Source organism: Oncorhynchus tshawytscha, linkage group LG04 (genome assembly GCF_018296145.1).
Source record: "Oncorhynchus tshawytscha isolate Ot180627B linkage group LG04, Otsh_v2.0, whole genome shotgun sequence".
NCBI classification, from domain to species: domain Eukaryota; kingdom Metazoa; phylum Chordata; class Actinopteri; order Salmoniformes; family Salmonidae; genus Oncorhynchus; species Oncorhynchus tshawytscha.
The window spans coordinates 19,986,409-20,014,236 of record NC_056432.1 but is presented as its reverse complement, the minus strand read 5'-3'; the positions used below and the strand labels follow the sequence as shown (position 1 = coordinate 20,014,236).

Genomic DNA, 27,828 nt, shown 5'->3' with positions numbered 1-27,828 from the left:
AAGTGGATTTTTCTCAGCTGTACGTGGTAAATACCACCTTCCCACTTGGTTATGAATGCAGGGTAAATTGGCACACGAATTGAAAGGAAATAACGAAAACCAGGAGACATATGGCCTTCCAGAAATGTAGTTTGACACCCCTGCATTAAATGTATCTAATTACGAGAATGAGTATTTTTTCTCAAACTTTTCTCCACCACAAAGTGTGAGTGATATAAAATGAACATGGGGGTGTTTCGTAAATATTATTCACAAAATCCAACCATTTGACAATATGCAAATTAGTGCCACATTTATTCAAATGTCGATACAGACGGTCCCTGGCGGCCTCCCCTCATACCAATGTTCCTGCCCTTTGGATAGACCACTAATTAATTTGAATATTTCAGTACAAAGAGTAGTTAAGCATGACTGATTAGATTAGGAATTATGGGGTAATTAATAAGTAACCTAGGGAGACCTGGCTTGAATGGAAAATATGATTAAATAGGCAGCCGTTTGCTACTTCCACTGCTCTTTCAGTCTTCCTGCTCTCACTAATGTGTGTGCAACCCTCTGGACTACATTCCCTTCAGTGATCCAGCTAGCAGCTAAATTATGACAGTGACAATGAGAATTATGAAGTATTGAGAAACTAATATAGATTTGCAATGCATTCTACAGTTGTATTGTAACTATTAAATCTGTTTCAGTCTATGAAAAGAATGTGTGTGTAAGTCACCCTTACAGTGGGCCATGACAATGGGATGAAATGCAATCTGAGTTGTCAATGTGACCTTCCTTTGGCTCTCAGTGGTGGCTATTGAATACTGAAAGCCATTTGTTTTACTGGCATTTTAGACAATGTCCATTTTATATCACATTACTTAAACTGAAATTACATTTCCTGGAGGCATTTTCATGTTTTGTAAGTGCACTGCACGGCTATGGGAGTATAGTATTTCAAATGCGTACATGTTATGAAACACTTTGAAGATCGGAAATTAAACAAGTAAAACTCATTTCACTTCAGAGCCTCAGTTGACTTCTTGTAATTTGCTGTAGAGAAAATTAGTTGCCGCAGAAATATTTGATCAAATATTGACACTGATTGTGAATACCAAAGTAGTGAAAAACCGTCCCAAGTTTTAGTCTAAGGTCTACAGTTAATGTCCATGAAAAAACACTAGATCAGTCACCAACATCAACATTTACTTTACAAAGCAGGGCACCTTTAGATAAGGATATGACATAGATAGATGTGTCTACAGACTGACATTTTAAAAGGGTCTGAGGAACTGGTTCTTCTCAGTTCTGTGTTATCAATAAATCAATTAGATGTATTTATAAAGCCTTTCTACCTTAGCAGTTGGTACAAAATACTTCATAGTGCTATAAAAATCCAATGTATTACTTCATTATTATAGAACCCGAGCCTAGACCCCAAATAGCAAGCAGCAGAAGTACAGCGGCAGGGGAAAACTCCCTAGAAGGAACAAACCTCGAGAGTCTTAGCCTCAAGAGGAACAAGACTCCGAGGAGAGGGCCTTCCTCCTCTGGCTGTACCAAAAATGCTCCAAGAGTACTGCAGTAGTTAGAGATGTTATCTTAACAGGATCAGAAAAGACATCCATGGATGGAATAATTTCACAGAATGCTGAAGGGGTTCTGATGTTAGCATTTTCATTGCTTCTCATTGAACACTCCATGAGTTCCAAATGGAATGTTGACTGGAACCTCTGCCCGGCCCAGCTCCGTGAAAGTCTTGGCATCCAGAACCAGCAGGAACGTGCTTTTCTCCTGGAAACAGAAATATAGAGATGGTTATACAATGTTATGTCAAAGGTAATTCATCAATGGTGAATATACATTTTTGTTGTTGATTATGTTGTTGTTATTGTTGTTGTTTACAGTTCTGGGTGTGATGATGATGGACATGACCACACCATCGTCCTCCTCTGTTGCGTTGGGCGCAGGAACAAACACAGGCTCAGATGGGAAGAGACCAGGGTGACGCCATGCCTACAGAGAGAAAATGTCAATATGTCCTTAAAATTGGACAGAGCAGTAGGTCACTAAAAGCAGGCCTAGCAGTCTAGCTGATTCACCATTGACTCTGAAGGTGCTATTGAGCTGTGGATAATTGGAGAGTTGGAAAAAGAAAAACCTTAAGTTTCTTGGTCTCCAGATCCATCTTCAGCAGGGAGTCGCTGAACAGGTGTCCGAAGCCGCATGCATAGTAGTAGCGGTAAGGACGTGCGTTGTAATGGGCATAGTTGATCTGTGGGAACTCCAGGCCACCGTACTGGAACAGCTCTTCATCATAGAGTTCCTCGTGTGTACAAAGCACCTGCAGCACACCCAAAAGAGAGTTGTGTCAGGTAGCCATGACAACAAAACACATTTTCTTTTCATCAGCCAGAACACATGCGTCACAATGCCAGGGGTTAGCATTAGCAGACGTAGTTGCCATTTACAGAATTATGAGTAAAGGGTTGCTGGTTCAATTGTGCTTGAGTGCTGTGCTTCCCCTCTGGGAGCAACAATACTGAGTTTGTGTTTCAGCCTAAACAGCAAGCCCAGCACTTAGGGCCCTATTCAATCCGCATCGCGGAAGTTCAACACTAAAGCCCAATTCAAGTTTTAAGGCAATGTTCCCATGTTGGCGGAGACTGCATTTACGGTAAACGTTGCATATTTCGGCTTAATCGGAAATTGCTCTTACATTTAAATCGTATAATCTGAAACACTTCAGCAATACAGAAAATAATATAGCCCTTAGTTTGCTATAAAAAGACTGGTATGAAAATGTCAATAAAACAATCAATGGAGTAAAACAATAGTATATATAGTGTCATTATAAGATAAGACAGTTGTACTAAGCTCATCAATTTATGTTATATTCTTCAAGAATCAATGGTTGTATCATTAATTGAAATTACAATTCATTGAACAGCAGGAAATATCCCACATTTATTCATGCATAAATACACACACAGACACACACACACACACACACACACACACAGACACACAGACACACACGTATACACACCTTTCCACACCCAGTCTTGACCGCAGTTGCTTGACAGAAAGGCAGAGTGACAAGGTTTTGGTCACTGGGTGTGTCATCAGTTACGGTCAGGGGTAGGACGTATCTCCGTGGAAGGTTTCTGCACATGGAGTTATAAAACTGACATAGCAGAAAACAAAACAGACATTTTACAAAACAAAACCAATTGCCTATAATGAATTATTCTTCACATATCGGTCAGCAGCTGTAGTAAGATAAATGAACTTGAAGTAACAACGAACCACAGTATGTGTGAACAGCATGTCAGCTAATCTGTTGCATATGTTCGCAGTGGGCAGGATATCATTGTGAATTGTTCTTGTAGTTTTATAACTACTCAGTGGTTGAGATCTAGTGCAAATCAAAGCAAATCAAATTGTATTTGTCACATGCTTCGTAAACAACAGGTGTCAACTAACATTGAAATGGTTACTTATGGGCACTTCCCAACAATGCAGAGAGAAAGAAAATAGAGAAATAATAGAGAAGTAAAACATGTAATAATAAAAGTAATAAACAACAACAACACAACAAGTAAAGATAACTTGGCTAAATAAAAAGTTAAATCAAATTTTATTTGTCAGATTGGCCGAATAGAACAGGTGTAGACCTTACAGTGAAATGCTTACTTTACAAGCCCTTAACCAACCATGCAGATTAAGAAATAGAGTTAATAAAATTTTTACAAAAAAATGGAGGTAAAACCATTCTAATCAATCTCAAGGTAACACAAGAAATGTACATAACAATAACGAGGCTATGTACAGGGGGTAACGGTACCAAGTCAATATGCAGGGGTACAGGTTAGTCGAGGTCATTTGTAAAGTGACTATGCATAGATAATAAACAGTGAGTAGCAGCAGTGTAAAAAAAAATGGGGAGGGGGGGGTCAATGTAAATAGTCATTTGATTAGTTTAGCTGTTCAGCAGTCTTATGGCTCAAGTATATGACTTGGGTGACTGGAGTCTTTGACAATTTTATGGGCCTTCCACTGACACCGCCTAAAATATAGGTCCTGGATGTCAGGAAGCTTGGCCCCAGTGATGTACTGTGCTGTATGCACTACCCTCTATAGCACCTTCCGGTAAGATGCTGAGCAGTTCCCATACCTGACGGTAATGCAACCGGGCAGGATTCTCTCGATGGTGCAGCTATAGAACTTTTTCAGGATCTGGGGACCAATGCCAAATCGTTTCAGTCTCCTGAGGGGGAAAAGGGGTTGTCATGCCCCCTTTACAACTGCCTTGGTGTGTTTGGACCATAATAGTTTGTTGGTGATGTGGACACCAAGGAAATCTTGGCCCTCTCCACTTTAGTCCCGTTGATGTTAATGAGGGCCTGTTCGGCCTTCCTTTACCTATAGTCCACGATCAGTTTCACATTGAGAGGTTGTTGTCCTGGCACCACACTGCCAGGTCTCTGACCTCCTCCCTGTAGGCTGTCTCATTGTTTCGGTGACCAGGCCTACAACTGTTGTGTCGTCAGCAAACTTGATGGTGTTTGAGTTGTGTTCACCAATGACTGTGTGGCCAAGCAGGTAGTGCAGGAGGGGACCAAGCATGCACCCCTGAGGGGCCCCAGTTTTGAGGATCATCGTGGCAGATGTGCTGTTGACTACCCTTACCACCTGGAGGCGGCCCGTCAGGAAGTCCAGGATCCAGCTGCAGAGGGAGGTGTTTAGTCCCAGGATCCTTAGCTTAGTGATGAGCTTAGTTGGCACTATGGTGTTGAATGCTGAGCTGTAGTCAATGAACAGCATTCTCACATAGGTGTCCTTGTTGTCCAGGTGGGAAAGGGCAGTGTGGAGTGCGATTGAGATTGTGTCATCTGTGGATCTGTTGGGGCGGCATGCGAATTGGAGAGGGTCTAGGGTTTCTGGCATGATGGTGTTGATGTGGTAGGATATTCTTAATAGTAAATCGTCCAGTTTGTTTTCCAATGATTGCACATTGACCAATAATACCGCGAGGGCAGTGGTGGTTTAATCACTCGCCGACAAATTCTCACAAGTTACCCAGGCTTCCGCCCTCTGTATTTCCGTCTTTTCTTCAAGTGAATGACTGGATGAGAGCCTGGTTTCCGGGAAGCAATAAATATCCTTCGCGTCAGACTCATGAAAGAAACAATATTCCCCTAGTTCATGGGGAGTAATCGCTGTTCTGCTGTCCTGAAGCTCTTTTCAGTCATAAGAAATGGTAGCGGCAACGTTATGTGTATAATTAGTTACAATTTACACATTTTTACGAACTAAATAGCAAACTATTGTCACGTTGCTCGTAATAATGATGGTCGGAACAAGGCACAGTGTACGTTGAGTTGCACATAAGTCTCACTTTATTCATTAACATTAAGCAAATACAAAACAAATAAAGAATAAACTAACCGTGACGACAATGCAGTACTAACAGACAACTAAACATAAACAATATCCCATAACCCACAGGTGGAAAAAATGCTACTTAAGTATGATCCCCAATTACAGACAACGATAACCAGCTGCCTCTAATTGGGAATCATACAAATCACCAACATAGAAAATAAACCTAGAACCCCACATAGAAAATATAAATTAGAACAATCCCCCAGTCACGCCTTGACCTACTCTACCATAGAAAATAAAAGCTTTCTATGGTCAGGACGTGACAACTATTTATTTTCTGAAGGCACTGTATTTTATTAAATCCCCAAAACTAGGTTTTGATTTGCTAAGTTATATTAGGGCTGGTGAAAAGCATCAAAAGTACTATAGCTATGTTGGTCTACTGCCCTTCAAGCAACATGTATTCACGACTGTTTCAAACAACCTACTTTTACACAGAGTACCAGTATAATATAGTATATTTGTGTGTGTTTGTGTACAGTTGAAGTAGGAACTTTACACACATTTAGGTTGGAGTCATTAAAACTCGTTTTTCAACCACTCCACAAATTTCTTGTTAACAAACTATAGTTTTGGCAAGTCGGTTAGGACATCTACTTTGTGCATGATATTAGTAATTTTTCCAACAATTATTATTTCACTTAGGTTCAGGTTCAGAAGTTTACATACACAAAGTTGACTGTGCCTTTAAACAGCTTGTAAAATTCCAGAAAATTATGTCATGGCTTTAGAAGCTTCTGATAGGCTAATTGACATAATTTGAGTCAATTGGAGTGTACCTGTGGAGGTATTTCAAGTGTACCTGTGGATGTATTTCAAGGCTTACCTTCAAACTCAGTGCCTCTTTGCTTGACATGGGAAAATCAAAAGAAATCAGCCCAGACCTCAGAAACAAATTGTGGACCTCCACAAGTCTGGTTCATCCTTGGGAGTATTTTCCAAACGCCTGAGGGTACCACGTTCATCTGTACAAACACTAGTACGCAAGTATAAACACCATGGGACCACGTAGCCGTCATACCGCTCAGGAACGTGACGTGTTCTGTATCCTAGAGATGAAATTACTTTGGTGCGAAAAGTGCTAATCAATCCCAGAACAACAGCAAAGGATCAGATACTCGAGGAAACAGGTACAAAAGTATCTATATCCACAGTAAAACGAGTCCTATATCAACATAACCTGAAAGGCTGCTCAGCAAGGAAAGAATCCACTGCCAGACTACGGTTTGCAACCGCACATGGGGACAAAGATCGTACTTTTTGGAGAAATGATCCTCGTCTGATGAAACAAAAACAGAACTGTTTGGCCATGATGACCATCGTTATGTTTGGAGGAAAAAGGGGGAGGCTTGCAAGCCGAAGAACACCATCCCACCATGAAGCACGGGGTGGCAGCATCATGTTGTGGGGGTGCTTTGCTGCAGGAGGGACTGGTGCACTTCACAAAATAGATGGCATCATGAGGTAGGGAAATTATGTGGATATATTGAAGCAACATCTCAAGACGTCAGTCAGGAAGTTAAAGCTTGGTCACAAATGGGTCTTCCAAATTGACAATGACCCCAAGCATATGTAACGGATGTGAAACGCTAGCTTAGTTAGTGGTGGTGTGCGCTAAATAGTGTTTCAATCGGTGACGTCACTTGCTCTGAGACCTTGAAGTAGTAGTTCCCCTTGCTCTGCAAGGGCCGCGGCTTTTTTGGAGCGATGGGTAACGATGCTTCGTGGGTGACTGTTGTTGATGTGTGCAGAGGGTCCTTGGTTCGCGCCCGGGTATGGGCGAGGGGACGGTCTAAAGTTATACTGTTACACATACTTCCAAAGTTGTGGCAAATGGCTTAAGGGCAACAAAGTCAAGGTATTGGAGTGGCCATCACAAAGCCCTGACCTCAATCCTATAGAAAATTTGTGGGCAGAACTGAAAAAGTGTGTGCGAGCAAGGAGGCCTACAAACCTGACTCAGTTACACCAGCTCTGTCAGGAGGAATGGGCCAAAATTCACCCAACTTATTGTGGGAAGCTCGTGGAAGGCTACTCAAAACATTTGACCCAAGTTAAACAATTTAAAGGCAATGCTACCAAATACTAATAGAGTGTATGTAAACTTCTGACCCACTGGGAATGTGATGAAAGACATAAAGCTGAAATAAATCAATCTCTACTATTATTCTGACATTTCACATTCTAAAAATGAAGTGGTTATCCTAACTGACCTAAAACAGGGCATTTTTTTTACTGGGATTAAAGTCAGGAATTGTGAATACTTGAGTTTAAATGTATTTGGCTAAGGTGTATGTAACTTCAACTGTGTGTGTGTGTGTGTGTGTTCGTTGTACCAACAAACCTTGTCCATCTCCTCCCCTGGACCCCTTCGAAGGTTCTCTAGTGTGAAGTCTCCAATGACGTCCCCATCGTCCCCGCAGCACATGTCCATTACAAGGAACCCTTTGTCCTCGTAGGCGTTGATCTGGTGAAGGGTGAACATGGGTGGGGCGCTGTACTTTACCTTGCTTTGCTATTGGATGAAACAGACCAAAAAGTCTTTAGACATATTGGTGACAAACAAGCCAATTAGAGATGAAATGGGCTGGTCCTATATGTACAAATGCTCCTGGAAATGTGTCAAATCTGGAAAAATTATGGATTTCCTCAATAAAGCTATACATTCCCCGTCGCACTGGTTAATGTACAGATATTCCACAGAATCTATACGTTTACCAGTGCTTTGGGGATTGAGTAGATTTCCTTATTTTATACATTTACTGTAACCACGTAGATTGTTTGGGTCATTAACACACACCTCGCCTGTGTGTCTGTGCACCACGTGGAAGATGGTGTCATACTGTGGCTCCCAGGTCATGACCTTGTCGAAGCTCTTGCCCTGGATCCTGAACAGCATAAACTTGAGCAGGTCCAGCTTGATGGGCTGCTCTATGAACACCACATAGTTCTCTGACATGGCTGCAGTCACACAACACAGGGATAGAGGTAGAGCTGAGGGTATTATGGCTGCAGTCACACAACACAGGGATAGAGGTAGAGCTGAGGTTATTATGGCTGCAGTCACACATCACAGGGATAGAGGTAGAGCTGAGGGTATTATGGCTGCAGTCACACATCACAGGGATAGAGGTAGAGCTGAGGGTATTATGGCTGCAATCACACATCACAGGGATAGAGGTAGAGCTGAGGTTATTATGGCTGCAGTCACACATCACAGGGATAGAGGTAGGGCTGAGGGTATTATGGCTGCAGTCACACATCACAGGGATAGAGGTAGAGCTGAGGGTATTATGGCTGCAGTCACACATCACAGGGATAGAGGTAGAGCTGAGGGTATTATGGCTGCAGTCACACATCACAGGGATAGAGGTAGAGCTGAGGGTATTATGGCTGCAGTCACACATCACAGGGATTGAGGTAGAGCTGAGGGAGCTGAGGGTATTATGGCTGCAGTCACACAACACAGGGATAATGGTAGAGCTGAGGTTATTATGGCTGCAGTCACACATCACAGGGATAAAGGTACGGCTGAGGGTATTATGGCTGCAGTCACACAACACAGGGATAGAGGTAGAGCTGAGGTTATTATGGCTGCAGTCACACATCACAGGGATAAAGGTAGGGCTGAGGGTATTATGGCTGCAGTCACACAACACAGGGATAGAGGTAGAGCTGAGGTTATTATGGCTGCAGTCACACATCACAGGGATAAAGGTAGGGCTGAGGGTATTATGGCTGCAGTCACACATCACAGGGATAGAGGTAGAGCTGAGGGTATTATGGCTGCAGTCACACATCACAGGGATAGAGGTAGAGCTGAGGTTATTATGGCTGCAGTCACACATCACAGGGATAAAGGTAGGGCTGAGGGTATTATGGCTGCAGTCACACATCACAGGGATAGAGGTAGAGCTGAGGGTATTATGGCTGCAGTCACACATCACAGGGATAAAGGTAGGGCTGAGGGTATTATGGCTGCAGTCACACATCACAGGGATAAAGGTAGGGCTGAGGTTATTATGGCTGCAGTCACACATCACAGGGATAAAGGTAGGGCTGAGGTTATTATGGCTGCAGTCACACATCACAGGGATAGAGGTAGAGCTGAGGTTATTATGGCTGCAGTCACACATCACAGGGATAGAGGTAGAGCTGAGGGTATTATGGCTGCAGTCACACATCACAGGGATAGAGGTAGAGCTGAGGTTATTATGGCTGCAGTCACACATCACAGGGATAGAGGTAGAGCTGAGGGTATTATGGCTGCAGTCACACATCACAGGGATAGAGGTAGAGCTGAGGTTATTATGGCTGCAGTCACACATCACAGGTATAGAGGTAGAGCTGAGGGTATTATGTGTAGCTAAAAATACTGGCCTCCAACCGGCAACATACATTATATCCTGGGCAGGTAACATACAATACAGTGCCTTCAGAAAGTATTCACACCTCTTGACTTTTTCCACATTTTGTGTGTTACAGCCGGCTTGAAAAGATGATTCTAACATTTATTAACTCAGGGGTGTGAATATTTATGTAAATTAGATATTTATTTATCTTTGCAAAAATGTCTAAAAACTTGTTTTCACTTTGTTATTATGGGGTATTGTGTGTTGATGGGTGAAAAGAAAATCACATTTAATCCATTTTGAATTCAGGCTGTAACACAAAAATGACTTATGTGGAAAAAGTCAAGGGTTGTGAATACTTTCTGAATACACTGTATTTTATTAAATCCCCAAAAACTAGGTTTTAATTTGCTAAGTTATATTAGGGCTGGTAAAAAGCATCAAAAGTACTCTAGCTATGCTGGTCTACTGCCCTTCAAGCAACATGTATTCACCACTGTTTCAAACAACCTACTTCATATTGTGAGTGAATAGATTTTACCTGCAATAATGTGCTTCATGAACCAGACACACACACACACACAGAGACAGACAGACGTATGCATACACACACACACATACACACACATGCACAGACAGACAAACACACATATACACACAACGACTGAAACATACACATGCATAGAGCACACAAACCAACCTCCACAATTTCTCACTTGGAGAAACAGTCAGAGAGAGGGACATACAGTTGGAGATAATACAACCATCATGGAAATGTTTTAGCTGAGGTAGTAAAGAAAGAGGAAGTTAGGAGAGTGAGAACCAGTCATTGAAATTCAGCACCGCTGTTGTAGAGGGAGAAAGATACAGGGGGAGGTGGAGGGAGGTGATTGATGGATACTGACCGAAGCTGTGGTAGTAGGATGGTTTCCTGGAGTCAGAGGCTGGGATGGAACAGAGGACCTGAGCTCCACTGAAATCAGCCTTGTCTTCCCCCGCTACCTTCTCAGGCGGGGGCACACGGATGATGTTGTAGAAAAAGCCTGGGGTGAGACAACGATGGGCCAATAGAGGGTCAATTTACATTACCAATCAACATATCAGAGGTAGCATCATATCATACATGATAATAGTGTTTATCATTAAAGCGGCCAAAGCAGCCATCCTGCCACTGATTTGGTAAACAGTTGAGGGATGGGGCTATAGATTTGATTTTATCAGGGAGTCATACTGAGACCAATGTCTCTTTGCACATGATTTACAAAAGAAGTATTAAAATGTATTCAGTCACTACTGTAGGTTGCTCTGGATAAGAGGCTACACAGTGTTTGTTTACAGACATTGGAGGAATGATGGGGCATGACAGTTGAACTAAGATCTTTAGGCATTTATAAGTTATATTCATCAAGAATCAATGGGTATATACAGTCAGTTCCAAAATTATTGGCACCCTTGATAAAGATTAGAAAAAAATATAAATAAATCATACAAATACTGAGCTATTTGTATGCTAAACAAAATCAGGAAATTATATTATTTTATACTAATACAGTTGCTAAAAAATATGATTTTGTTTAACAAGTACTAAAATGATTGCATTAAGTGCATTGGCACATGGATTGGAACTGGTGCTATGGTCAGATGACACGAAAGTAAAGCTATTTGGCCACGCACACCAGTGGGGGGTTTGGCATCGATTTAGGGATGCATATGCAGAAACGTACCTTATCCCTACTGTAAAATATGGTTGTGGATCTTTGATGTTATGGGGCTGTTTGGTTCCACTGGTTCTGCAGCCCTTGTTAATAAGGTTGACGGCATCATGAACTCTACCAAGCACCAGGACATGTCAGCCAAAAACCTGGTTGCTGCTGCCAGGAGGCTGAAACTCTATCCTCGCAAGGGGAGGATGTCAGAGTATTGAAGACAGGGGTAGCAAGAATTTTGACAACTTTTTTAGATGTATTTTTGTGTCATTTGTTAAACAACATCTCTTTCTCTGAGCAGATGTATTAGTATAAAATGATGTAATTTTGTAAAAAATGTAATAGCTCAAATAATATTTGTCTTTTTTTCTCATTTTTATCAAGGGTGTCAATAACTTTGAACCTGACAGTATATATAATTAATTTCAAAGTAAAACATGTCTTAAGCAATCATAGATTGCCGCTTTAAATAATAAGAATAATAATTATTAAATCAAGTGATTAAATTATTGTGAAACATTTGTGTTTGTATTGCCGTAGTTCATCAGCATGTATAAAATGTGCAAATTTGGTTTGATAATAAGCTGACCAGCTGACCAGTAAGTAAGTAGGTAAGTAGGTAGGTACAGTTGAAGTCAGAAGTTTCCATACACTTACAGTAGGTTGGAGTCATTAAAACTTGTTTTTCAACCACTCCACAAATTTCTTGTTAACAAACTATAAGTCGGCAAGTCGGTTATAACATCTACTTTGTGCATGAAACAAGTAATCTTTCCAACAATTGTTTACAGACAGATTGTTTCACTTATAATTCACTGTATCACAATTCCAGTGGGTCAGAAGTTTACATACACTAAGTTGACTGTATCTTAAAAAGCTTGGAAAATTCAAGAAAATTATGTAATGGATTTAGAAGCTTCTGATAGGCTAAGTGACATCATTTGAGTCAATTGGAGGTGTACCTCTGGATATATTTCAAGGCCTATCTTCAAACTCAGTGTCTCTTTGCTTGACATGATGGGAAAATCAAAAGAAATAAGCCCAGACCTCAGAAAAAAATTGTGGACCTCCACAAGTCTGGTTCATCCTTGGGAGCAATTTCCAAACCCCTGAAGGTACCACGTTAATCTGTACAATCACTAGTACGCAAGTATAAACACTGTGGGACCACGTAGTCATCATACCGCTCAGGAACGTGAGGTAGGTAGGTAAGTTGGTTCTGTCTCCTAGAGATGAAAGTACTTTGGTGCGAAAAGTGCTAATCAATCCCAGAACAACAGCAAAGGGCCTTGTGAAGATGCTGGTGGCAACAGGTACAAAAGTATCTATATCCACATTAAAACGAGTCCTATATCGACATAACCTGAAAGGCCGCTCAGCAAGGAAGAAGCCATAAAAAAGCCAGACTACGGTTTGCAACTGCACATGGGGACAAAGATCGTGCGTTTTGGATAAATGTCCTCTGGTCTGATGAAACAAAAATAGAACTGTTTGGCCATGATGACCATCATTATGTTTGGAGCAAAAAGGGGGAGGCTTGCAAGCCGAAGAACACCATCCCAACCGTGAAGTACGGGGGTGGCAGCATCATGTTGTGGGGGTGCTTTGCTGCAGGAGGGACTGGTCCACCTTACAAAATAGATGGCATCATGAGGTAGGTAAATTATGGGGATATATTGAAGCAACATCTCAAGACATCAGTCAGGAAGTTAAAGCTTGGTCACAAATGGGTCTTCTAAATGGATAATGACCCCAAGCATACTTCCAAAGTTGTGGCAAAATGGCTTAAGAACAACAAACATCAAAAAGCCCTGACCACACTCCTATTGAAAATTTGTGGGCAGACCTGAAAAAGTGTGTGCGAGCAAGGAGGCCTACAAACCTGACTCAGTAACACCATCTCTGTCAGTAGGAATGGGCCAAAATTCGCCCAACTTATTGTGGGAAGCTTGTGGAAGGCTTCTCAAAACATTTGACCCAAGTTAAACAATTTAGTGTATTTAAACTTATGACCCACTGGGAATGTGATGAAAGAATTTAAAGCTGAAATAAATAATTCTATTCTATTATTCTGACATTTAACCTTCTTAAAATAAAGTGGTGATCCTAACTGACCTAAGACAGGGAATTTTTACTAGGATTAAATATCAGGAATATTTAGGTGTATGTAAACTTCCAACTTCAACTGTAGGTAGGTAAGTAGGTGATAAGTAGGTAGGTACAGTGCCTTGCGAAAGTATTCGGCCCCCTTGAACTTTGCGACCTTTTGCCACATTTCAGGCTTCAAACATAAAGATATAAAACTGTATTTTTTTGTGAAGAATCAACAACAAGTGGGACACAATCATGAAGTGGAACGACATTTATTGGATATTTCAAACTTTTTTAACAAATCAAAAACTGAAAAATTGGGCGTGCAAAATTATTCAGCCCCCTTAAGTTAATACTTTGTAGCGCCACCTTTTGCTGCGATTACAGCTGTAAGTCGCTTGGGGTATGTCTCTATCAGTTTTGCACATCGAGAGACTGAAATTTTTCCCATTCCTCCTTGCAAAACAGCTCGAGCTCAGTGAGGTTGGATGGAGAGCATTTGTGAACAGCAGTTTTCAGTTCTTTCCACAGATTCTCGATTGGATTCAGGTCTGGACTTTGACTTGGCCATTCTAACACCTGGATATGTTTATTTTTGAACCATTCCATTGTAGATTTTGCTTTATGTTTTGGATCATTGTCTTGTTGGAAGACAGATCTCCGTCCCAGTCTCAGGTCTTTTGCAGACTCCATCAGGTTTTCTTCCAGAATGGTCCTGTATTTGGCTCCATCCATCTTCCCATCAATTTTAACCATCTTCCCTGTCCCTGCTGAAGAAAAGCAGGCCCAAACCATGATGCTGCCACCACCATGTTTGACAGTGGGGATGGTGTGTTCAGGGTGATGGGCTGTGTTGCTTTTACGCCAAACATAACGTTTTGCATTGTTGCCAAAAAGTTCAATTTTGGTTTCATCTGACCAGAGCACCTTCTTCCACATGTTTGGTGTGTCTCCCAGGTGGCTTGTGGCAAACTTTAAACAACACTTTTTATGGATATCTTTAAGAAATGGCTTTCTTCTTGCCACTCTTCCATAAAGGCCAGATTTGTGCAATATACGACTGATTGTTGTCCTATGGACAGAGTCTCCCACCTCAGCTGTAGATCTCTGCAGTTCATCCAGAGTGATCATGGGCCTCTTGGCTGCATCTCTGATCAGTCTTCTCCTTGTATGAGCTGAAAGTTTAGAGGGACGGCCAGGTCTTGATAGATTTGCAGTGGTCTGATATTCCTTCCATTTCAATATTATCGCTTGCACAGTGCTCCTTGGGATGTTTAAAGCTTGGGAAATCTTTTTGTATCCAAATCCGGCTTCAAACTTCTTCACAACAGTATCTCGGACCTGCCTGGTGTGTTCCTTGTTCTTCATGATGCTCTCTGCGCTTTTAACGGACCTCTGAGACTATCACAGTGCAGGTGCATTTATACGGAGACATGATTACACACAGGTGGATTGTATTTATCATCATTAGTCATTTAGGTCAACATTGGATCATTCAGAGATCCTCACTGAACTTCTGGAGAGAGTTTGCTGCACTGAAAGTAAAGGGGCTGAATAATTTTGCACACCCAATTTTTCAGTTTTTGATTTGTTAAAAAAGTTTGAAATATCCAATAAATGTCGTTCCACTTCATGATTGTGTCCCACTTGTTGTTGATTCTTCACAAAAAAATACAGTTTTATATCTTTATGTTTGAAGCCTGAAATGTGGCAAAAGGTTGCAAAGTTCAAGGGGGCCGAATACTTTCGCAAGGCACTGTAGGTATGTAGGTAAGCAGCTAAGTTGGTAGGTAGGGGTAGGTAGGGAGGGAGGTAGGTAGGTAAGTTGTTTAGTAGGGGTAGATAGGTAGGTACGTAGCTAGGTATGTACGTAAGTAGGTAGGTAGATAACATACCGCCCTTGCCATAGGAGTTTCCCATGTTGTACGAGGCCCCTTCACGGTCATAATGAGGATGGGCTGTGGCGGAGTTTACTGCAATGTATTCAGACCAGTCCACCTATGAACATCAGGACACACAACATCATTATAGTCACTATATTCATCATCATCACTGCAAACATCCTCATAACAGTAAGATCAGGCTCCCGAGTGGCGCAGCTGTCTAAGGAACTGCATCTCCCCCCTGAATTCTGTAAAATATGTTCAACTCCATCCTTGGTGTGATAGTTGTCATAGACAATAGCTGTACCTTCTCCTTGGTCTCCAGGCTCTGTGGATCCACCCGCCGCATGTAGTTGGTCTCCGTGCTTACGTAATAGTCACCCTTGTACTTCACAAAGTTCACACTGGCATTGTCTGTGGCCTCTGTTAACAAATCCAGATATCAGGACTGGAGCATACAGAACATGTTGCCAATCAGCTGTTGTTTCTTTCTCAGTGATCACAAAAATATGTGTAGAGAACCTATACAGCATCCTATCCCAGCAACACCTTCCAATACTTTTCAATATGTTTTTTTGTAAGTACAGGACGCAATGTTCACGTGTCAATTTCCTTTTAGGTCAGGCTAAGCTAGAAATCACACTCATCTAAACAGGAAGGAGTGGACACAGACGTTGTGTGACTATTGAAGTCACTTGTTGTGGCACAAGTATCTGTGGTCTTGCCCAAGTATCTGTGCGTTAGAGATTTCTCTAATGCCCAGGAAGTGCAGATTCTAACTCCCATTAGACAGCTATGTAAGTGTTTTATTGTCAAAATTGGTTAGTTACTCACCAAATATGGGGTTTCGCTGAGCAACTAAACTTAAAGACAGACCATATAAACAATATACGGCAGTACAATAATGACAAGATGAACATTCAATTCTTATAGACCTTTTTTGGAAGTACACACCGGCTGTAAGAGGAGTAAATGAAGAAACCCCATATTTGGTGAGTAACTAACGTATTTTGACATTAAAACGCTTGCAGAGCTGTATAATAGGAGTTTGAATCAAAGCTTTCTGGGCATTAGAGAGGAGACCTGTCATACTCATCGACATCTCTAACACACAGATACTGGGGCAGTGCTAGTGGAGGGTGCTGAGGGGAGGGCCACAAACACTCTGAGTCTTCAGAAATGTGGTGTGTTACAATGATGCTATTTTTTCTATTGACCCTAATCTCACTGTGCTGGTTTACAATCGGTTATGCTTTGAAGCAGCAAAATACTTCTCTAGATCAATGTTTAAGGCTCTTCAGTTTAGTTACAGAAATGGTTGAATACTGAAGTTTCTCTGTCTATCTCTCTTTCTCATTCTATCTGCTCAGGTAGCCCACACAACAATCTGCTCTCCTGATCTCTAAGCATTCCTACACTCAGAGAAACATGCACTAGGTTTCAACCATCATATTTATAATCTCAACACAATACATACATTGTGAGCAACAAATGCATACAGTCAACAGCCCTGGCCAATGGCAACCAGAACAACGGGGAATGTACTGTACTGCACACAGAGGGGCACAACTCTGAAGACACTTACTGGGAATCTTGAAGCGGGATAAGAATCGAGAAAAGAAGTTCTTGCAGGGGTCAGGCATGGCCATGGTTCCAAACTCACACACCACAATGCGGTCTTTCTCAGAATTACGCACGTAGGAGTCGCTGCGCAGGAAGCGGCTGCTGTAGGTCACCTCACCGTCATGGATGTAGAAGCGGTGCATCAAGGCCATTCCGTCAAACCAGTGGTTGAAGCTGAGGACAGAGACAAAGACAAATGGGTGCAAGGGGAAGTCAATGGGTGTATGAGTGGGTCTATGGGTGCAAGGGGGAATCTATGGGTGTAAGGTTGAGTCTATGGGTGTAAGGTTGAGTTTATGGGTGTAACAGTAAGTGTCTGTGTGTGCATGTTCTGTGTGTGTGTGTATGTGTTGATTATAAGTGGTGTGTGTGTATACAATGTATTAATTTTATTTTGTACTTGTCTTTTCCGAACTCAAACTTTCCGGGCCCATTCCGCAGGAAGCTTCCATTGATCCAGGATGGGATGTTCCCCTTGATCACCGTGGTGATCGGCTCAGGGATCTCCTCAACAGTGCGCACCAGGGGGGCAATGTCCTCCAGCCCCATGGCCAAGGGGCACTTCTTCTTGGATGCTTCCATGGAGAGAGAAGACAAATGTTCAAGCTTTCTGATATCACAGATCCTAAATGGCATTTTTACATGTTTGGAGGAAGAGATAGGTTATCCACCCAGTCAATCAACACACACACAGGGTTCGATCTTGCGTTCACATCAACATTTTGTCCTGAAGTCGACACTTCAGGTCTCAGAGAATGTGACGTCATTGCACGATGGGTTATTACATGCTATACACAAGCACAAGGGGCACGTTCCTCTGTTCAGACGTTGCTGACACATGGCAGAACCTACAACGCCTGGATAGGTATTTTACGTATTAGCTAACCACATCATATGTTATACCAATCTAGTGCCTGATTGTGCAGTCGATGATGTGGCACACAACCATTGGTTGGTGCATGCATAGTGTGAACAGGGGAACGTGACCTCACCATTGCCTCCGCTCCTGTTGTTGAGTTGTTTGGTGCTGCTCATGGCTGGGTTGCAGTGTTGAGCCTGGTGGTGCAGTGTTGAGCCTGTTGAGCCTGGTGGTGCAGTGTTGAGCCTGGTGGTACAGTGTTGTAGCTGTGGTGCAGTGTTGAGCCTGAGTTTGCTAGAGGAAGACACAGACCAACCAGAATTTATACAGTTGTGCTCACACATAGGACACACACACACACACACACAGAGAGGATGTTGAATCATCTGATGTTTTATGGCTACATGGGTCTTTGGACGAGTATGAATCCATTGAGTTGAGAAATAGGTCAGGGAACATCATTATATAAGGTTGTCATCGGTAGTGGCTGTACAGTACATCATGACTGTGAACTCATATCAGACATGGTAATCCAACAGGCTAACATAAATATCTATATTTCAAATTATTTAACCTTTATTTAACTAGGCAAGTCAGTTAAGAACAAATTCTCATTTACAATGACAGGATATCAGCTACATATCACACCCTGAATGCTGATTGGTTGACAGCTGTGGTATATCAGACCGTATACCACGTGTATGACAAAACATTTATTTTTACTGCTCTAATTACGTTGGTAACCAGTTTATAATAGCAATAAGGAACCTCTGGGTTTGGTGATATATGGTCAACATACAATTTTTTTAATCCTTTATTTAACTAGGCAAGTCAGTTAAGAACAAATTCTTATTTTCAATGACGGCCTAGGAACAGTGGGTTAACAGCCTGTTCAGGGGCAGAACGACAGATTTGTACCTTGTCAGCTCAGGGATTTGAACTTGCAACCTTCCGGTTACTAGTCCAACGCTCTAACCACTAGGCTACCCTGCCACCCCATGGCTAAAGGCTGTGTCCAGGCACTCCGTGTTGTGTCATGCATAAGAACAGCCCTTAGCAGTGGTATATTGGTCATATACCACACCTCCTCGGGCCTTATTGCTTGAATATACCACATCTCCTCTGGCCTTATTGCTTAAGTTAACAATTAAATTATGATAGTTCAAAAAGCATGTGAAACATTAGCACCCCCCTAGACAGGAATGCTCTGCTGGGGTTACAGATTTAGGCTGTTTACACAGCATTTTTCTTAAATCTGATTTATGTCTGACTGTCCACACTCAGTTTGAAATGAGACCCATGTCAGAGTTGCGTATTCACACTGATGTTGTCTCTGAAATAACACACAGACACAATGATCATTTACTGTTCCTTTAAATATTTGCTGGGTAGGCACTTGTTTTTTTAAGTTGAGTTTTTTCTGTTTTATTCCTAACCATTGCCCTAAACTTAACCATAATGAATGAATGTCCTCAAGGTCCTGGCGTCCTAGAAGTAATCATTTTGAAGACTTAATAAATAAAGAGTGAAAAGGGTGCTTAGGTTGCAGCAGATTGTGACAGTTTGAAAGATATTGGCGGCGGCTTCTTAAAACAAAGTATTAGAGGGCTTTGCTTAGAATTCGATAAGCAGTCGTAATGGGTTTGCTTAGAATGCGACGTGCGGTTGTAATTCTGGAGTTTGCATAACATTTCAGGGGTGGTTGTCATGGAAACGGAAGGTTTTGTGTGTGTGTGTGTGTGTGTGTGCGTGTGTGCGCACGCGCGTGCGTGTGTGAGTTTGCCTGGCTGGTGAGAGAGAGACTAGCAATGGAAAAAAGTTGATTCTAGCAATGGAAACAAACTGATCTGATGTCCAGACTCGCATGCAGAGCACCATAATTGTATTGGATTTTTAGAACCAAATACTAATGTTACAAATTAAAACTCCAAAGATCAGATTCAATGTAGTTGTTTTGTTGTTTATACTTTTGGGAAAAAAGAAGGGATCTGTATCTGATTTGCCAAATAATCTGAATTGAGCTGGCTGTGTAAATGGGCACTTTGACCTACTAAAGGTAGTAGAGCTACTTATACAAGAGATTGTAGAACCAAGAGAAAGTAACAAAAGGTCTTTACACAAGAGTACTCATTACATAACTGTCTTCAAGTATCGTGAGGTGATCCCCTGACAGTGATATTGGTGGTGGAGACATACTCCTCCATCTGTGTTGTCTTATTTAACACATATAGGTGTGAGATTATCAACAGGTAGAGAGGCCATAATCTATCGATAATGAGGACAGTAGTAGCGAGTGATTATTAGGTACCAAACAGAAGACAACGGTATATAGTATGCAACACAGTATACAACCATTTCATCACAAAGACACTGCCTCTCACAGGCAATATGTGTATAGTCCTTCAAATACGATCAAAGACAAAACACACAGACCTCATAACATTGATCTCCTCTGGAAAAGATTCTTAGGTGCATTGAGGTACATAAACTGCTGTGTTATCTTTGATGGTTTTTCGTATACATACAGTATGTATCACTATGATTGCACATGAATGAATGAAGATGTTCATCAGTTTATGATTATAAATATTGTAAAATCCCAATAATGCACACAATGTCTGTCTTGTGTATTATTTCAACATGTCAAAATAGAGGAAATTCTCCTTTACACATAAAGTTGCTTGTTTACTGGTGCAGCCAAACAGGGGAACACAGCAACAAAAGATGATAAAGTGTGTGTGTGTGTGTGTGTGTGTGTGTGTGTGTGTGTGTGTGTGTGTGTGTGTGTGTGTGTGTGTGTGTGTGTGTGTGTGTGTGTGTGTGTGTGTGTGTGTGTGTGTGTGTGTGTGCTTACCACTCTGTGTTACAGTGAAGGTTTGGAAAACACCACGCCAGTTGTCCTGTCTGTCCGCCTGTCCTGACTGTCTGTCTGTCTGTCCTGACTGACTGGGATTTAAACTGTCTGAGAAGGAAGGGAGTCACTGACGACCTTTGAAGTGTGGAACTGTGCTGAGGCCAGCCTCTGACACTGTTGCTGACACCCTCTTTGACATGCCCGGCTCTCAAAACACACACAGATGATTTGTTTGCCTTATTTGTAACTTTACTGCATAGACATGCCAATTCAATACAGGCTTTTTAACAGCATCTCTCTGATAAGAGTGCCATGGTCATTTGAATTTAAATGGGATAGTTCAATGAACTCATGGATACCAATTTTTATGTCTCTGCATGCAGTTTGGAGGTCATTTCTGAAGGTCGTTTCTGGAGCGATTGCTAACTAGCGTTAGTACAATGCCTGGAAGTCTATAGGATCAACGAGCACGCAGAAACTTCCTTCAACTTCCTTCAAACTGCACGCAGAGATCCATGTGTATCCATGTGTTTATCTGACTCAAAATCTCAAACTGCCCCTTTAAGTTTAGCCTCCATAAACAACCACACACAGGTTTACACAGTAGAGCTGCTGGTGAACTGTGATTGAGCCGTTCACCCACTTTTATGGCAGCTTTAAGTCATAGCAATTAGCAGGACTTGGATCATTGACGGTGAACAGTCAGTTAATCTACCACGGGCTGCACACCTTATCTGGAGAAATAGGCTAGTCATTATTGAGTAACAAAGAACAATATCTGTGAAAGAATTATACCACATACACCAGCCACTGGATGTACCTTATATGACACCGCAGTTATAGTCCATTCTAAAACGATTACAAACATATTTCCATTACAAACGATGCAAGATAGTTTAAACCTGAATTCTTCAAACATGTACAATATACTGTTCAACAACAGGACATAGAGAACTGTAAATTGTGACATTATGTAAACATTCTGAGTAAACGATTGTGAAACGATTGTCCTTAGAAAACCTGAACAAATGTTGTCACCTATTCCAGATATAATGCTACAGCTTCAGCTTAGCGAGCAAATATGACTTGGGTTCAATAACACCAGGTTGGTTATGGATTCCCTTTTTGATGACAATTGTGACATACATTGTGTTATAAGTATATGAACAACCACAGATTTGTTGGTGTGGATAGTAGATGCTTTGCCAGTACATCGCTTCTGTGTCTATGGATAGAGTGCCTCATCTACTGGTTAACAAAGATATTGCATTTCTTCTTCTATCAGAGAAGTTCAACTGATAAAGTTCAGTTTGCCACAAATGTTAACTAGAGATTACAGCATCACCTAGTGTTGGTTCTTCAGATCAGCATGCAGAACAGCACGTAGGCTGTGTGCATGCACACACACACACAACCTTTGCCCTGTATATAAAACATGGATAAGATGTGCCCCTCTCTCTTTCCTCCACCAGAATATCTTATTTTTTTATATTATTTAACCTTGCTAATCCTTTACACATGAACGCTCACTCATTCGGGAACAATTGCAATCAATATATATATTTACGCTCAGTGTGTCATCTTGATCGCTGGGTGAAAAGTTTGTTTCTTTTGTAGAATTGTCCGTCTCTCCCGCTCTCTCTCGGTTGTGGTTATAGTGGAGTGTTCAGAGTGACATTCATTCGTTTCGTTATAGCATGGATGTTTCTGCGGTTGTCGTTCTTCGCGTTCAATGATACCGAATTCCTAGCTGCGGACTAGTAATTAATATCAAAGACTTCTTCTTATTCTGTCGGTATCGATAGTCTAATAGTTTAACCACGTGGTATGGTTAAAAGATTCAGCAATGGTCTACAACCTTTGTCCCCCTCCTAATGGAGAAAAACATGGTCTCGTGATAATTTCTCAAAGTTGTGTTTTATTCGGAATGGCAGAAAAGGGCTGTCCCAGGATGTCTGACCCTAACTGGGCTCAGGGGCGGTCCTCTGATTTAGTTCAAATCCAATTACCTTTTTGAGTTTTTCTTCATTAAACATTCCAAAAGTATATTACAGAATTATACAAACAGTATCATACTCACTCATTCATATAAAACAGTTAGATGCAAACCTCCATAACTGAGGCTATTATATAAACAGCGTTATGGTAATGTGGCACAAACGGACCAGTTCGTAGCTGGATTCTTCGCCGATCTTTTATACTTTCTCCGGAACATGAAATTTGTTCGTACCTCAAGTTCTGTGAGGTGGAAGGAATTGCTTTGTTCTCTATGAAAATGTACTCTCTCTTATACTGTGTGTCCATGAGGAGATCGTCAGGAATTTACGACATCTCTCTGACCACAGCAACCTAGTTGAAGGAGGCAAGGGGGAGGCAGGGAGAGGGGGATGGGGCTTGCTATACCCAAAGAGGCCAACGTCATGACAACAGGGCCTCAGGGCCATTGACAGTATAGGTCTGATGTGTTTATGAGTAGCCATATGTGCTTGCAGTACATCATATATATCTGGTCTGACTATCCTTTCCTTCCACCTCTCTCTCTCTGTCTCTCTCTTCCTCCTGACTGACGTGCCCAAAGTAAACTGCCTGTTACTCAGGCCCAGAAGCAGGGATATGCATATAATTGGTACCATTGTATAGAAAAATCTTTGAAGTTTGGGTTTTGGTACAAAGAGTCACAGTTGGAAATCAGTCTGTGGGTGCGCGACGAAGATTGAACATACTTCTTTCCGTATGAAATATTATAGTTTAATCACATTTTAGGGTACCTGAGGATTGAATAGAAATGTAGTTTGACTTATTTTAACAAAGTTTGGATTCCTTTGTCTGCATGTTGAACGAGTGGATTACTGAAATCGATGGCGCCAACTAAACTGACTTTTTGGGATATAAAGAAGGATTTTATCTAACAAAACAACCATGCGTGTTTTAGCTGGGACCCTTGGGATTGCAAAGAGAGGAATATTTTCAAAAAGTAAGTGATTATTTAATTGCAATTTGTGATTTTATGAAGCCTGTGCTGGTTTGAAAAATATGTTGATGTGGGGCGCCATCCTCAAACAATCGCATGGCATGCTTCGCTGTAAAGCTTATTGAAAATAGGACAAAATCAGTTAGATTAACAAGAACTTCTAGCGGGCTGAAATTCCACAACATACGGTGATTGCTACATAAATAGTCATATTAAACATTCATGAAAATACAAGTGTCTCACATGTATCGAAAGCCTAGAATCTTGCTAATCCAACTGCGTTGTCAGATTTAAAAAATGATTTACTGCGAAAGAATAAGATGCGATTATCTGAGCATAGAGCCCCATAAAAAAAATGGTTAAACCAGCACAGGCATAACATAATCACAAACTGCATTAAAATAAATCGTTTACCTTTGACGATCTTCGTCTGTTTGCAATTCCAATGCTCATTGTTACACAATGAATGATCTTTTGTTTGATAAAATCCGTTTTTATAGCCTAACACGAAACATTTTGTGAACCGCTTGTGTCGTGAATTCGGTCTCATTCCATTTTCGACGACACATTCCAGGTAAATAACCCACACAGAACGTGACTTTTCCAGTCATGTTTGGTTTCACTGCAATCAACTGGTTTGTTTGTAACACAATCAAACATGATGGGCCATTTCGCGGGATGTATTGACTGAAAGAAACCGAGTTGAAGACAACAAGTCATGACATCATTGTGCACCAATGATTTGCCCGCTGTTTCGTTGATTTTAACCCAATGACCACTGATCGTCTTGAAATCTAGCTGGGTAGATAGCCAATGAGCTGAGCTAAACGGCAATACGCCATGTTTATGTGTTGCAAGACCAACCCATGTAGTAAGCTACAGCATAAAGAGAGTCATGCGCTATTGAAGTTTCATACCGGAAGGAGCTACACATGCACTGCATTGTTTGGTGAACGCGCAGGTTCAGCTGTTTATATATCAATCATTATGGCGACTAAGTCAGGGAAAGCTAAATCTAAGTCTAGATATACAGATGTACACACAATTTTAGAATAAATTGATTGGGAATGTTAGACAGAGATTGTTGTAGGACGCTTCATTTAGCGATTGTGGAGGAATATTTTTTGAACGGGAGAGGACATCATTTTGGACTGGTAAGTTCTTATCATGCTAATGCCCTTGTTTGAAATTAATAATATAAAATATTATTTTAAATTTAGAAGCAATATATAAACATGAAATGTGAGATGCGTGTGTCTGCCGCCCCCCCCCTTCCACATGAAATAGCCTATTTGAGGCTGTTGAGGAGAGGGCAGGACCACATCAATGGCCAAAGTGAAATGGAGACAGTAGATACAGCTGGTCTGTTGTAATATAATAAAGACAGTAGATCTAGCTGGTCTGCCATAATATAATAGAGACAGTAGATCTAGCTTAAATGTCATAATATAAAAGAGACAGTAGATCTAGCAGGTAATAATAATAGAATAATATATTCAACCTAATATATTCAACCTTCAACTCTCTATATATATCTGTTTATTTACCTGTTGATACAGGGCTCATATGTGAAACTATTCTAACTGAAAATTTTCTTTCACAGTGACACTGACTCCGAATGGGAGTCTTTAAAAAAAAAAAAAATTGTTTACCCCTTTATCTCTCCAATTTTGTGGTATCCAATTCTTGTAGTAGCTACTATCTTGTCTCATCGCTACAGCTCCCGTACGGGCTCGGGAGAGACGAAGGTTGAAAGTCATGCGTCCTCCGATACACAACCCAATCAGCCGTACTGCTTCTTAACACAGCGCGCATCCAACCTGCGCACTGAGCCCGGCCTGCCACAGGAGTACGATGAGACAAGGACATCCCTACCAACCAAGCCCTCCCTAAGCCAATTGCGCGGCGCCCCACAGACCTCCCGGTCGCGACAGAGCCTGGGCGTGAACCCAGGGCCTCTGATGGCACAGCTGGCGCTGCAGTACAGCACCCTTAACCACTGCGCCACCTGGGAGGCCCAAATGGGAGTCTTATCCGGTGTCCTGTGTGAATTTAAGTATGCTCTCTCTAATTCTCTCTTTCTCTCTCTCGGAGGACCTGAGCCCTAGGACCATGCGTCAGGACTACCTGGCATGATGACTCCTTGCTTTCCCCAGTCCACCTGGCCTTGCCGCTGTTCCAGTTTCAACTGTTCTGCCTGCGGCTATGGAACCCTAAACTGTTCATTTTTACTCTTGAGGTGCTGTCCTGTTGCACCCTCTACAACCACTGTGATCTCCACCCGGCACAGCCAGAAAAGGACTGGCCACCTGGTTCCTCTCTAGGTTTCTTCCTAGGTTTTTTGCCTTTCTAGGGAGTTTTTCCTAGCCACCGTGCTTCTACACCTGCAATGCTTGCTGTTTGGGGTTTTAGGCTGGGGCTATATACTTTGATTTGATAGAGGACTGAGGGTCTTCCAAATATTGAAAGTGTGTAAATAGTTACCCATTTGTAAATGTATATACATATATATTTTCATACATTTTTTAATCAATAATTATTTTTTTTCCCATTTTTTTGCCTCAAATTTTTTTGGGGGGTGTGTTAGAATACCGTTTTGGTATTTTGGATATAGTTATTTGTTTCAAAATGTATACCTTCACCAATTTGGCCACTTGGGTATATTTGGGCTACTTGTGTGGGACACCTGGGTGACTTCATGATGAATGTCATGTAGCGCACTCATTTTGGAAGTTATCATTCTGAAACTTTGCACAAGTACTGTTGCCCTCTTATATTTTTCACTGAGAAATTGTCTCCATCATCCTATCTGAATGTTTGTTTTATCTTGTTCGTTTTAAAGATGATACAAAAATAAAATAAAAAAACATGTTTTTTTTCATTGTTTTATCTAAACCAGATCTATTGTGTTATATTCTCCTACATTCAATTCACATGTACACAAACTTCAGAGTGTTTTCTTTCAAATGATACCAAGAATATGCATATCCTTGGTTCTGTGCCTGAGCTACAGGCTGTTAGATTTGGGTATGTCTTCAGGCGGAAATTGCACAAAGTAGGGGGGAGCTGTAAGAGGTTGTTAAGCTTTTAACTGATATAAGATACTTGTATGTTCATAAATGTTGAATATTACGATTATTTATTGGAATTGCGCGCCCTCCAATTTCACTGGATGTTGTCGACTGGTGTTGCTGACGGGAAGCCTAGCCCTTAAGTATTAAAGCCCTTCTCTCCACCAGTCCTATATGGGGACTCTGGTGGCCTTCTGAACCGCAAGAACCCAGAGGGACTGTGGGAGGTCCACGGTACTGCCCGTTTGTGTCTGGTCTGCAACTACGAGAGTAAGCCTACCGTATTCACTTTCATCTCCAACTTCAATGACTGGATCGACCAGGTAAAAGAGAGATAAACCATGATCTCACACACAGATCATTACAGTATTACAGTTTTTCTCAATTGCTAAAACACAATTTCTGAAACCTTGCTCCATTTCCTGAAAACATTCAACACAAAACCTCATCTTCAAGCACTATATACATAACCTCTGACTCCTCTCGCAAAATGAAACATTCGCCTCAAAACAGTCTTACCTGTGTTCAAAATCAAACACTGCTCTCAAATTATAAACAAAGTGATCAAAATGATATATACTCTCAAGCAGTCAGTAAACAATACACCGAAAAATAGAAAACACATTGTTCAAAACATACAATTCTCAGGGAGAAGTACATTTTTACATTTTTTCTCAATTGCTAAAACACTAAAACCCATTAAAACCACTCAAAATTGATTTAACCTGTTTCAAATGATGCGACACAACCAATATATGCCAGTTCAGAGAGCAAACAGGTTGTTGAAGGTGGGAAGGAGAAAGTCTGAGAATGGAAACATAATTTGAAACAGGTTAAATCAATTTTGAGTGGTTGTGTTCAATCAATGACATGTGTTCTCTATTTGTATTTGATTGTTGCCACTTGTGTTTACCAGTATGGATGACATGTGCATTAGAGTGCAGAATGTGTTTTGAGAATGAGAATGTGTTTAGAGTTTTGCTGA

The 27,828-nt window shown here is 41.3% G+C and overlaps 1 protein-coding gene across 2 annotated transcripts; it reads right to left on the bottom strand.

Annotated features, from left to right (window-relative positions):
* Positions 1 to 265: 265 nt before the first annotated feature.
* bco2l (beta-carotene 15, 15-dioxygenase 2, like) lies at positions 266 to 22,413 on the bottom strand. 2 transcript variants are annotated; one of them, XM_042320429.1, is made up of 13 exons: positions 22,369 to 22,413; positions 18,081 to 18,241; positions 17,489 to 17,663; positions 17,051 to 17,262; positions 15,773 to 15,888; positions 15,478 to 15,580; positions 10,691 to 10,828; positions 8,234 to 8,394; positions 7,778 to 7,948; positions 3,035 to 3,172; positions 2,147 to 2,329; positions 1,891 to 2,001; positions 266 to 1,779 (listed from the first exon to the last, which is right to left on the bottom strand). In XM_042320429.1, the coding sequence occupies exons 2-13, from the start codon at positions 18,121 to 18,123 to the stop codon at positions 1,663 to 1,665; spliced, it is 1,668 nt and encodes a 555-aa protein (XP_042176363.1). In that variant the 5' UTR covers positions 18,124 to 18,241; positions 22,369 to 22,413; the 3' UTR covers positions 266 to 1,662. The 2 variants fall into 2 exon arrangements, with proteins under 2 accessions (XP_042176363.1, XP_042176362.1); XM_042320428.1 differs by lacking the exon at positions 22,369 to 22,413 and adding an exon at positions 20,802 to 20,909.
* Positions 22,414 to 27,828: the final 5,415 nt, after the last annotated feature.